The 13,550-nt window shown below is 43.2% G+C and overlaps 1 protein-coding gene across 1 annotated transcript in view; it reads left to right on the top strand.

Annotated features, from left to right (window-relative positions):
• Positions 1-2,121: 2,121 nt before the first annotated feature.
• The window catches only part of LOC135577170 (protein mono-ADP-ribosyltransferase PARP8-like), a 231,120-nt gene continuing 219,691 nt past the window's right edge, over positions 2,122-13,550 (top strand). The window contains exons 1-2 of the mRNA XM_065045010.1: positions 2,122-2,706; positions 3,469-3,523. Coding sequence (XP_064901082.1) covers positions 2,418-2,706; positions 3,469-3,523 — 344 coding nt within the window. The 5' untranslated portion in view covers positions 2,122-2,417. The remainder of the gene's footprint in view (positions 2,707-3,468; positions 3,524-13,550) is intronic.

The raw sequence follows: 13,550 nt of genomic DNA, 5'->3' as shown, positions 1-13,550 counted from the left end.
TTCATCAGGTTATTCCCCACCCAACTCTCCAGCCTGTCCAGGTCCTGCTGGATGGCAGCACAGCCTTCTGGCATGTCAGCCACTCCTCCCAGCTTAGTGTCATCAGCAAACTTGCTGATAGTACACTCTATTCCCTCGTCCAAATCATTAATTAATATATTGAATAATATTGGCCCCTGGTACTGACCCCTGAGGCACTCCACTAGACACTGGCCTCCAACTAGACTCAGCACCATCGACTACCACTCTCTGGCTTCTCTCCTTAAGCCAGTTTGCAACCCACCTCACTACTCTATTGTCTAGACCACACCTCCTCAACTTAACTGTGAGGATGCTGTGGGAGACTGTGTCAAAGGGTTTACTGAAGTCAAGGTAGACCACATCCACCACTCTGCTATCGTCCATCCACCTTGTTACATTCTCATAAAAGGCTATGAGGTTGGTCAAGCATGAGTTACCCTTTGTAAAGCCATGCTGACTGCCCGTAATAACCCTCTTATCCTTGATATGCCTTGAGATGGCACCAAGGATAAGCTGTTCCATTACTTTCCCAGGGACAGAGGTGAGGCTGACCGGTCTATAATTACCCGGGTCCTCTTTCTTGCCCTTTTAATTATCATCTTAATTATTGCAACCTTATCTGGATTTTCCCGAGAAGCTTCTGGACCATGCCTATAATGAGTACAGCCAGATCTGACCAGACAGGGGGCCCCTGACAGAGAATCCCTTTGAGTGGTCTTCTTGGAGCAGCAGGACTGTGAATGGAGTCCTCCTCTTAGATCAGCCACGCTGTCTAATGAGACTTCCTGGGACTGAGAGTGATTTTCCTTAGCGAGTGATTATTTATCCTGGATATGTTGTTGAGTGAGCCCTTGTTGCCCCCCCCCCCCCGCCCCGAGCAAGCAATTATTTCCTCTGAGTACCCTTGAATGAGAAAGACCTCTTTTCTGAGTCAGTGCCTGCACACTGTGGATCATCATTCTTGTGTGCTCATATGGTAATAATATTCCCAAATGGTATATCGAACCTGCAGTTTATTAAATGTTGCTGGAGTGCTGACTGATTTTGGATTACCCCCCACCTGCATTGATTTGTCATTTGATTTTGGTTTCTGTTCCGAATTAAATTTGTTTTAAGCTTACATTTGTTTGGAGTCATTTTGGAATGCCTCCGTGGCAGTTATATTACGGTCATTACTAGTATTGCATTAGCACCCAAAGCCTCTAGCCTGGATTAGTGCTGACTGCTAGGCATTGTACGGACAGCCCGAGTCCTCTCCTGAGGTTTGAGAAGACAGGTTTGCTGAAGACCGACGGGAGACGAGTGTGATTAAAAATCGCGGTGGTTAGAGACGGATTATAAACACGTTAATTCTATTTTTATTGTTTCAGTGGGCACGCATCCTCATCTATAGGACGGACGCGGAGGCAGGCAGGGGATGGCACTCTGGTAAGCATGGGCTGCCCGATTTTCCTGCCCGGGGATGGGCCAGGCAAAGGAGCTCTGCCCACGGTGGAGTCGGGGTGCCGCTTGCCGACGCCCACTCTCAGCGGCGGGTAGGAGCGCACCCGCCGCGGGGGTGGAAGGGCGCGGACGCAGGCTGAAGGGGAGCTGCGAAGGAGAGCCGCAGGGGGCCGGGGAGCTGCGGAGGAGTAGAGCCGCAGGGGGCCGCCCGCAGCGCCCGCCCCGCTGGGATCCAGACGGCGTGTCCCTGGGATAAAGGGCGAGCCCCTTTGCCGAGCCCCGCGGGGCCCTGCCCGTACGGGAAATGTCTCCCTCCCCCGTGTCCCGTCTCCGTCGGCTTTGTGCAGCACAGCGCTGCCCGCTTCCTCCCCGGTGCTGGCTTGGGAGACACCCCGCTGCCTAGATCACTTGCCATTTGCATTCCTCCGTTGCTCGTTAGGAGGCGAAAGCCTATGCCCGGGACCGCGGCGGGGGGAGGAGGCGAGGGCCGGCAGTGGAGCCGGAGCCATCGAGCCGCTGCCTCACGGGGCTGCCCGCAAGGCTCTGTGCATCCGGCTCTTCCTTCCTCCGCGCTGCCTCCGCCCGGGGAGTCGGCGGGGGCCGTACGTGCCGGGTCGGGAGCGAGGGGAGGGTCTGCGGCTCGGCGTCGCTGCAGCTGTGCCGGCCCCGCCAGGGACCGGGTGCGGGCGCAGCTACCGGCTCTCCGTGCTGCTGCTGAGTGGCGATCGCCGCTACTGGCGGGAGGGGCAGGGATGTGAGTGGTCGGGTCGGCTTCCCCCACCCCTTTATTTTTTTTCCAAAAAAAGACCAAACCAGTCAACCAACCCCCAAAACCTAGAGGACGTGAGGGGCGGGGGGAACCTGTTTCGCCGCCACCACCATCCGCTGGATCTATTGTGAGGAAATCGCCATTCGCCGGCAGCGGCGGCACATCTCGGTGGGCACATCTGGGCATGCAATATCGGCTCCCGCCGCCTTCCTTCTCAGTCCTCCAGCCGGCCGATCAGATCCCGCTGGGGCGCGGGGAGACTCCTGCTCGCCAGCCCCAAGGTCCGTCTTTCGGACTGAATATTAAAACTGGCAGTGCGGGGGGTGGGGTCGAAATAAAAGCTGCTTTTTATTTTTTTTTTTTTTACCCTGGGATTTATTTAATGGGGATGTGTTCAAGACAAGAGAGGATTCAGAAGGATATTAACGTTGTGATCCAAAAGTGCAAAGCGGAGAAGGACTGCCTGTTTGCAGGTGAGTTTCTCTCTCGGGCTCCGGGTTGGCGACGCGGAGGCTGCCGCCGCCCGCCTGTCCCAGACACCGCTCCCGTTGCGGCGCGGCTTCCCGGGCTGTGCCCGTGACCTTCGCCGCCGTCCCCGCGACCAGGGGCCGCCGCCGAGCCGGCTTGTGCCTGCTCTCAGCTCCCTTCTTCCTCTTCCTCCTCTCCTTCCGAGGGTATTTGAGGGCAGATGAGACCAGGCGCCGGCTGGGAAAGGAGGAGGCACCCCGAGTCAGGGAGCGTGGCAGTGGCCACACACAAAACCGGGCGGGTTGTGTGCGAGTGTGTGTGCTCCCCGCTGTCTGACGCAGCCCGCAGCTGCTGGGGCGAGCGCCCAGCCGAGCGCAGCCCTGATGCTTTTTGGTCCAGCGGATGCTACGCGGCTATTTTCCGGGCGGCCGGGCTTCTGCCATCCTCGGTGCATGCCTTTATCCCCCCACGCTAGCTTCAGGGCTGGGGGCATGGCAAGCGGTAAACGTCCCCCCTTCCGTGCAAAAAATCGTTGCAGGAGCCCGGCTTGTGGCTGCCTGTTGCTGTTTCTGACGATGGAAATCCCTGCCGTTGCCATAGCACCGGACACTTGTTGCGAGAGGATGAGGGGGAGTTGCTGCATTTTCTTTCATTCATTATGACCCACACCACACCCCGTTTCGGTAGCAGAACGCTGGTCTGCAAAACCTCAACTACTTCTGCCAAAATAAAGACAAGTTGTAATAACGAAGCTCGTTGTATTTCAGATTTCAGGTACTCAGACTCCACCTTTACCTTCACCTATATTGGAGGCTCCAAAAGGTACTTTTTTTTACAGTAACGACTCCCTTCATTTCCTGCTGGCAGTGAGGTGCAGTGGTTCAATACCGTGTCAGTCCTTTTTGTTTCCTTTCCTTTTGCAAGGAGGGTCAATAAATCATCTGCCTTCGCGCAAACATAAACTGAGGAGGAACTGTCGAGGGAGGTGATCAGAAAGGTGATCCTAGTTGTTCCTCTGAGTGCTGCCCTGTGGCCCTTCAGATTTCCCTTTTTTAAAATTGATGTGTATATGTACAATTTCTACTCTATGTAAACTTAACAGAAGCACAGCAAATGCATCAACATATGAAATATAAAGCTAATTCATCTTAAAAAACTGATAGAAGTTATGATTTTAGTAACAAACAGGCCAATTTTCACATCAGCACCTTATTCTCTTTCATTTGAGAGCCATATTTAGTGCCATGACAGTTGTGAGACTGTCTGCAATTAACCACATTAAACTACTGAGACATTAAGTGAAATGTCAGTATAGCTTCTAAGGCTAAAAAAATGTATAGCAGTTTAAATATTATTTCTAAGTGGTTACAAGGTATTGTTTATAAACTAGATTGTGCATGCACACATTTTTTATTATATTTCACCATTTGTTGTGTTTGTCTGTTTTCAAAAGGAAATAGATGCAAAAGCTTGAACACACATCCTTTTTGTTTCCCTGGCTCTAAGTTACCTTTTACATAATATGGTATTTATAGTATATGCTAGGTTGCTAGGTCATCCTCTTATCTTTTAGCTGAATTTTATTAGACTTGGCAAGATGTCTCTTTTTTTTTCCCTCTTTTTTCTCAAACAGTTCATCTGATATCTTTGGTGATTCTTTTTCTTTACTGGGGTGTGTCAGGTTAAAGTATTCTTTGCAAGCGAACCTTTCAGTGCAGGCAATGCTCCTACAGCCATTGGTTCTCCTCTGTGCATGCTTTGGGGTCTGGCTACAGGATCAGGCTCCCAGATGGTCTCCAGGCTGTGAGACTGCTCAGAAAAAATGCTTTCCTACCTCACCACCCTGCCTCTTCCTGCTGAAGGAAAAGACAACTTCTGTCATTTTTAGTGGAGTAGAATAGTTCAGTAGCTGAAAGTCAGATGTATTTTCAGGTTGCTTGTAGTATACTCTTTAATTTAGGGGTTGAGTATATGTTTTGTTTTGATCTTGTTTTAAAAGACAGTTTTGAAAGGCTTGATACAGTAAAAATAATCTGACAAATACTATTTATCATGTAATTAAAACAATCAAATTTGAAAGTTACTTTGCACTGTTTTCTAAATCAAATATTGCAGCAAGAAAACAGGAAGTGAAATCTGTCTATTGTTTCCATTTTCCAAGTTGAATATAGTAAAAAGCCTGAAGGCATAACTGATGTAAAACGAACTGGTTTATAAATGTTGAAACAAAACATTTTCACTTCTACAAGGAGAGATGAAAGATGGCCTTACATCCCGCAGCTTTGAATTTTATCTGGAGTCAGCATTTGCTTAAGGAAACTGTTGATTGGAAACTAGTCTCAGGATCTTGAAAATTCAAACTGAAATGAGAAATAAAAGTTAGACTTAGGGAAATTGGTGAAAGTGAGTTGTTACTTAGAGCATACTCAAATTTTACTTTCCTTTTGACATTTTAAGGACATTTAAAAAGCATCCTTTGAGAAAAGGGTTTCATGTTCTCTGCTTGTTTGTCTTTTGGTTTAGAAAGATGTTTTACAATATTCTTAATAAATAGTAGTGCACTGAGTGTCAAGTTTATGGTAGTGAGCTCTCTTGTGAAGTACATAAAATGAAAACTCTAAGCCTTGACCATTAAGGGCCAAACTTTTCTTTCTCACATCGAAGAAGAGTTAGCAGTCTCTTCTTAGAGAAGGTGCTTGCTGAGCAGCGGCTATGCTGTACTGTGTGCAGTGTTCAGGTAGGTCTCCAGTACAGGCTCTATGAGGGTCAACAACAGTGACATGTATGTGGTATCAATTTAGGAGAGCACAAGGCTATCTAAAGATCTTTTCCTTGCATTTGGACATGATTTTTTTCCTACTTCCGTTACTGCATCCGTGGACTTCCTGAGTAGTGACCCCATTTTTTTACTGTTGCACTCAGGAATTGTCCCTAAATGACAAAACCTCTATCTATTAGCTTGTGATCATAGACTTGAGTATCAGCTGACAGGCCTTGTCCCATTACTTCAGGTATTTAAGCCTGATGACTTTGTTTTTCGAACCAACAGGAACACAGGCTTTTGAGTAATGGGCAAAGGGGATGGATGTTCACTGGATGGATGTTCAAACCAAGAAACATATTTAAATGAGTAAGAGTTGAAATGGCATATAAGGAAGATTACAGTACTTTAGCATTCGCTAACCATGCTTGGAATGAAGTCTTTTTCATGCTTTATTTCCTTTAGACATTCCTTTAGGTCAGTGTGTAGCATGGCTTTATTTTAGCCATAGTGGTTAGATACAAGAGTAGAGACCTCTGAAAGAAGACAATATGTTTTCTATTTGAGAAGGAGGATTCTTTGTCTTACCCTTGTATAAAGGAAGGTTACAATACTAGCAAGTTAAACATCACTGGGGGTTTTCCTCTGTACACTGTAGTTGCCCCTAGTGCCCATTAAGTCCATTTAACAGTGGTCTTAATTTATAAACTGAGAGCCAGATTCTTAGCAAATCAGTGTAAGTCCATGGAAGTCAGTGTACCAGTATTATTTCAGATACAATGAGGAACTAAGATTTATTTGTGTTTTTTCTTTAAACTCATAAGTTTATCTGTGTGAGATTTTTCTTCTTGGGGCCAACTTCTGACTATCTGATTTTTCCCTGTTGCTTGGATCGATTTCACAGACCCTTCTTATGTTAGTACTATTCAAATATTGAAGTGGTACATAACCATGCTGCAGATCAATCCAAATAGATAGGTCTGATCTGGAGCACATTTATCATAGCTTCAGTGGAGTTAACTTGTATTCTCACAGTAAAGTTCTGAACCAAACACTGAGGGCGTGACTTTTAGCTTTTGTTCAGGTACAGAGGTTCCAGTGAGAACAACTGAGAACTATTATTTTTTTATTCATTATATAGACCTGTTCCAACATTTGACCTTTAGGTGATATTAAGCTATTATATTGTGTAAATAATATATGTGTAAATGATTACTGGATGGGAATAAATACGCTTCAAGGAGATTCTGCGTTTGCAGGACTTTTCTTGAAATGTTAGAAGAATCTCTTTAAGTACAAACATATTTGTATTGTGTGAATTATCATAAGTAATCCTTTACCTATGTAGTTCAGTTATCCCTTTTGGACTGTATTTCATGTTCAGACTGTACTTTTTTTTTTTTTTTAAATGCACTCTGTTCACACATCTAAATATTAGAGTTGTTTGATACTGCAGAGATGCTTCCTGGTTTGGGAAGGATGTAATTAGAAATTTATTAGTGAAGCACATCTTTGTGCATAATGTGGGCACTAAATATGGGGCAGATTGTTTATCAATTTAATAATTTTTAATTTCATTGTCAGAAAGCAATATGTAGGATGATAGATTTCTTATAAAGTGAGATGTTCATTTAGGTGCTGTGACTGTGCAAGATTTACTCTTTAACTACATCTGGCAGAATATCATAAATGGCTGGGTTCTTTATGCTTTTTACTGCAGGGTCTAAAAAGGATATTACAGTGTGAACACGTATGAAACATTGCTCTTCCAGAAACCCTGTAGACAGAACTGCTGATTCATCATCTTTCAAATAGATATGTGTGATGTCCTGAAGTTGATTTTGCTTTATATGTAATTTGACATGGTTTACATAAAAACACTGCTTGGTTGTCCTGAAAAAAAGATGTTTCCTTTTTTTAGTGTTTTCCTTGCCTTTTTTTTTTTTTTTCCTGAGACTAAACAAGGGGATCATATAAGTTCTCTTTAATCAAATATGTACTTAACTCTCGTTGGCAGTGAGGGACAGTGACAATAAAGCTGTGCATGAGAACAGATCTAATACTGCAGCATATTGTAAAGAAACTAAATAAGACCTGTAAAAACTAAACACACAAATTTATTTTGTCAGCAAAATTCACTCTTGTGTTCTGCTTTCCCTACATGAGCACAATGAATATAATAATGGCAGTTCTACAGATGCAAGGAAAGTTGAATTTTAGTCTGAAGTAATTGTTTACATTTGCTTAAAATAAAGACAAATAGTTAACTTACACTGTTTTTATTTTGAATATTTGGCTGGTTTTTATTCAAGGGGTTATATACATAGTACTTAATCAGAAAATCTCATGTAAAATGATTGATTAATTAATTCCCACCTCACTGTAGCAGTGACATATTTCACAGTTTGGGAGCTGTGCCACTGAAGGGGTAATTAAACTGCTTGTGGTTTTCTACATTTAGAGACGAAAACCACTGTCTGAAGTCCTAGTGCGTTATGTCCACCAGGTGTTTGAACCACTTGATGATAAATACATACAGATAATGTTTTTTTCCTCTTTAGTGGTATGCCCTATTGCTTCTTACATGAATTTAATAAAACTCTGCTTACATTAGAGATTCCATTTGGTGAATAATTTAGAAATTCTGATGTCACTCTGATAACACTGAAAGTCTTCAATACACAGAAATGGTGAAGAAAAATTGTTTCAGGCTAATTGATGTGTGTTTTGTTATTTGAAATTTGATGTTCAGTTTATATATACTGTAGCAAAAAAGGAGTGAGAGAATTGAAAACATTTTTAAAAGTGAAACATAAAAATGTGTCCATCTGAAAATATCAAAATGGAACATTTTCCTGAACATTTTCATTTTTTCTTTCCAAAATGAAAAAGTTTAAAACCAGCCTTTTTGGATAGTTTTAACCTAGCTCCTCTGTCTGGTTCATTGCATAGTAATGTGTTTACTGGCCGTGCAAGGTTTGCAAAGAGAAGGTTGAACCGTTCCCTTTAGAAACAGTGCTAGCTTACATAAGATGAAAGTGTCCATGAAAGTATGACTTAAAAAGAGGAGAAAACAATTTTTATGGAATCCATTGCTCTGAATGGTTTTAGTTTAGCTGGAATCATTTTTTACAGGGCTTAGGAAAGACTGGTGCAAGTACAGGTTATCTTCTGTTGCTGATGGCAGTGCTTAATTGTGTTCAGGTTATTAAGTATGTAATTACATTCCTAAAACCTACTTTTACTACAGTAAGATAGGGATGAAAACTAGATACAGAGCTTGTACTTAGCCCTCTGTTTATTTCTGTTTCAGAATACCTGGAAGATTGTACATTGTCTTTCAATTTTAACTTCCCTATCAAATAGGGCTTAACAGTTTTGCTAAGACAGCACCATTTCCTTGAAGAGAAATCTGTGATATGAGGCAGGAATGTAATTTAGATATAACATGGAAAGCATTGTGCTTTTAATTTCTTCATTAAAGATTTTGCAGATGAAGTAATGTTGAATACAGCCTTGGGTACTTTTAACAAAATAAACAATGTTGAGCTTTTGTGTAAAGCAAAATCAATGCCATTCCACTCACAGTCTCACTGACATCACCTTTTTTTGATGATCTTCTTTTTGACACATCTTTCTTGCCTTGCTGTTAGAAAATCAGCAGTGTCTGAAATAAACCCAGTCCCCATCAGTGCATCTTGTAAAAATTATATACTCTAGGGATATTAAGGACATGTCGAAATCTCTTTCCAGTCTGGTGAAGTGACGGGCTATCCTTGTTCAGCTGCATACTGTACTGATACTATGAACAATACTTTCAAATTGTGAACGTCTACCTTTCCGGGAGAAAAAAGGGGTTTTAGGCACTTAAATGAATGGCCTAGTTTTCAGAAGTGCTGAACTCCCACACCACATAGTGGTCTCAGTATTACTGTGCATTGCTTAGCAGTTTTAAATGTATGCAGAGCATCCTGATATGTAGGAAGTCAGGGAACGGAGCCAGCAGACCTGCTTGGTTAAACAGGGAACTACTGGGTAAACTCAAGTGGAAGAGGAAAGTTTACAGATCATGGAAGGAGAGGCTGGCCACTTGGGAAAAATATAAGGCTGTTGTCAGAGGATGTAGGGAGGCAACTAGGAAAGCTAAGGCCTCCTTAGAATTAAACCTTGCAAGAGGGGTCAAGGACAACGGAAAGAGCTTCTTCAAATACATGGCAGATAAAATTAACACTAGAGGCAATGTAGGTCCACTGATGAATGGGGTGGGTGCCCTGGTGACAGAAGATACAGAGAAGGCAGAATTACTGAATGCCTTCTTTGTCTCTGTCTACCCTGCCGGAGGCTGTCCTGAGGAGCCCCGTACCCCTGAGGCCCCAGAGGAAGTCAGGACAATGGAGGAGTTTGCCTTGGTTGATGAGGACTGGGTTAAGGAGCAATTAAGCAATCTAGACATCCATAAATCCATGGGTCCGGATGGGATGCACCCACGGGTGCTGAGGGAGCTGTCTGAGCTCGTTGCAAGGCCACTCTCCATCATCTTTGCTAAGTCTTGGGATATGGGAGAGGTGCCTGAGGAGTGGAGGAAAGCAAATGTCGCTCCAGTCTTCAAAAAGGGCAAGAAGGAGGACTCAGGTAACTGTAGACTGGTCAGCCTCACCTCCATCCTTGGAAAGGTGATGGAACAACTTATCCTTGGTGCCATCACAAGGCATATCAAGGATAAGAGGGTCATTAGGGGCAGTCAACATGGCTTCACCAAGAGGAAGTCATACTTAACCAGCCTCATAGCCTTTTATGAGTGAAATAAATAACTTATGCTTTTTCTATGGGTAAACAACATTTAATCCAATTTCTTGTATTCCTTAAACACGTGTTCATTAGAGCATAAGCAAAACAGCGCTGGGTGCGAGGGGGATTCACTCCGCCCAACACGCACACTTTTAACAATAAGAAGTGTGCTTAAATACAGTATGGTATTACATATTCATAATGACCCAGGAACACCTATACATATTCATGACCTTCCCCGCTTTTTATTAAAATTAGTCTCAGATAACCATTTATATATTCCCCTCCTTGACCCTCCCCTATTGCGCCTGCGCAATGTCACTTGGTGAATTTGAGGAAGGGTCTTTAGGGGTCTTTGGATGAAGGCTCCTTCAGCTTCGACACAGTGGACTTTTTACCTTTGGCTCATTAGAAGGAACTGGCTGGAATCCAAGCTACCAAACCGACTGGAACCAGACTGGTGCCTCCTATTTGCTGTAAATCTTGGCTATCTTGTCTCCTCAAGGTTGCAGCTGGTGCTGTAAAACTTCTTATCTCGGCATTTAATGAAGTCCTGCTTTGTTTTTTTTAGCACAATTAGTTACATACAGCTCTAAACTAGATATTAATTATGTGGTTTAAAATGTTAGCTTGTTAGTAGGCCCTTATTATATAGTTGCTTAACCCTTAAAATGTTAGTTCGCTCTATCAATATAACTTCCTAAACAAGTTTCATAACTTTTTACATAGAACTTAACCACCTTTCCCTTTTCCAAGTTCAGAGTCCGTGCCTCATTTGGTTATACCTGTAAACATTAAACATCTTAGCACGATTCACAACTGCATTTTTCACATGAGGACATAACGAAGTGGATAGATGATGGCAGAGCAGTGGATGTGGTCTATCTTGATTTCAGTAAATCATTTGACACCATCTCCCATGGCATCCTCACAGCTAAACAGAGGAAGTGTGATCTGGACCATTGGGTACTGAGGTGGACTGTGAACTGGCTGAAGGAAAGAAGCCAGAGAGTTGTGGTCAATGGGACAGAGTCTAGTTGGAGGCCTGTAGCTAGTGGAGTGCCTCAAGGGTCGGTACTGGGACCAATACTATTGAATATATTAATCAATGACTTGGATAAGGGAATAGAGTGCACTGTCAGCAAGTTTGCTGATGACACAAAACTGGGAGGAGTGGCTGATACGCCAGAAGGCTGTGCTGCCGTCCAGAGACCTGGACAGGCTGGAGAGCTGGGTGGGGAAAAACTTAATGAAATATAACTAGGGCAAATGTAGAGTCTTGCATCTGGATAAGAACAACCCCAGGTACCAGTATAAGTTGTGGAATGACCTGTTGGAGAGCAGTGTAGGGGAAAGGGACCTGGGGGTCCTGGTGGACATCAGGATGACCATGAGCCAGCACTGTGCCCTTGTGGCCAAGAAGGCCAATGGCATCCTGGGGTGTGTTAGAAGGGGCTGGTTAGTAGGTCGAGAGAAGTTCTCCTCCCTCTCTATCCTGGTGAGACCGCAGACTGCATCTGGAATATTGTGTCCAGTTCTGGGCCCCTCAGTTCAAGAAGGACAGGGAACTACTGGAGAGAGTCCAGCACAGAGCCACAAAGATGATTAAGGGAGTGGAGCATCTCCCTTAGAAGGAAAGGCTGAGGGAGCTGGGTCTCTTTAGCTTGGAGAAGAGGAGACTGAGGGGTGACCTTATTAATGTTTATAAATATGTAAAGGGTGAGTGTCACGAGGATGGAGCCAGACTCTTCTTGGTGATAACCAATGATAAGACAAGGGGCAATGGGTGCAAACTGGAACACAAGAGGGTCAGTTAAATATCAGAAGAAACTTCTTCTCAGTGAGGGTGACAGAACACTGGAACAGGCTGCCCAGGGGGGTTGTGAAATCTCCTTCTCTGGAGACATTCAAAATCTGCCTGGACCTGTTCCTGTGTAGCCTCATCTAAGTGTTCCTGCTCTGGCAGGGGGATTGGACTAGATGATCTTTTGAGGTCCCTTCCAATCCCTAACATACTGTGATTCTGTGAATGATTCACCAACATAGAGCTGGGAAGAGTGCTTGAATGTCTTTACAGAAGATGTTTTCAGTAACTTCCTCTATTTCTGCTTTCATTACATATTTTAACATATTAAGTACCTAATAGTAGACCTGTAGGCTGTCATTGTTAAAGTGTTAATGTGCTAAGAGAAATACATTTGAAAGCAGAGTTCACTCTGAAAAAATTAATTTACATCACTTTTCGCTGTTTTGGGACTAATGATATTTCTAATTTTTTTCCCTGTTAGTCTGTAACAATTTCCCATATTTTTCATTGCTCATAAATAAAGAGCTTAAGATCCCTGTTGGCATATTTTTTCCATGGATCACTTACTGTGCAGAATATGAATTCTCATTTGAGTCAGAGTCTAATCATTCAGAGTCAAAATACTTTAATAAGCTTCAGCACCTAGAGGGAAAGTAAAATTTAAACTGCTGGGAGAGTTCAGTTTATTTACAATTAAAACTAAGAATGGGATGAAATGTGAGTAAATAATTTTTTTTTTTTTTAAAAGTCTAATTTATAGTTCTGCCTTGGCATTAAAAAAATCCCACTTAACAGGACAGGACATTAATGTGAAGATTTTTACAGATATTTCATTCAACTGGCCTCATCTGAGGAAAAGTAGCTCGTTTTAACAAGGTAAAAATGACTCATAAAGATAAGCCTACTATCCTGTGCAGCAGTAGCTAGAAAATCTCACTGAAAGACAAGGGACTAAACAAGGTCATGTCAACTGGTTAGTGATGGGTATGTCTTTTGTAACTTAATCACAGTATACATTAATTTAGCAACTTCTCTTCAATATCCAGTGCATGCATGCACGTTTATTTTAGACAAGTGGTGTCAGCTTTCTTTTTAGCATTCTGTCCTTTCTTCTTTCTCAGAGGTTTTATATCTGAATATATCTGTAGTGTTCCGTAATGAGAACTCTCTATTTGTCATTTTGCGCTTTTTTTTTTTCATCTAGGTCAAATATGTGTGCATTTTTTAAATATACATGCAAATGAGTTTTGCCCCTCAGTTTCCTGGTAAGTTGCCACAATGGCCAGGAGGGTGGCAGAGGTTCTGCACCATTGCTGGGGGGGAGGTGGGGTGCTAATGTGTGGCAGAGCTGTGTCACAGGATGAGGTTAGCTGTTTCCTTTTTCTTGTTGCTGCTGTTGCATGAAGGACTATAGAAGAGAAATCTGGAGGGAGTGGTGAAAAGAAAAAGCATGGGTTGGCATTCGGCTCTGAGTTATATCACTGCAAAGTGGA

This window comes from Columba livia, chromosome W, assembly GCF_036013475.1.
Source record: "Columba livia isolate bColLiv1 breed racing homer chromosome W, bColLiv1.pat.W.v2, whole genome shotgun sequence".
NCBI lineage: Eukaryota > Metazoa > Chordata > Aves > Columbiformes > Columbidae > Columba > Columba livia.
Note: the sequence above shows the minus strand (reverse complement) of the source record. Positions and strands in the feature narration are given on the sequence as shown.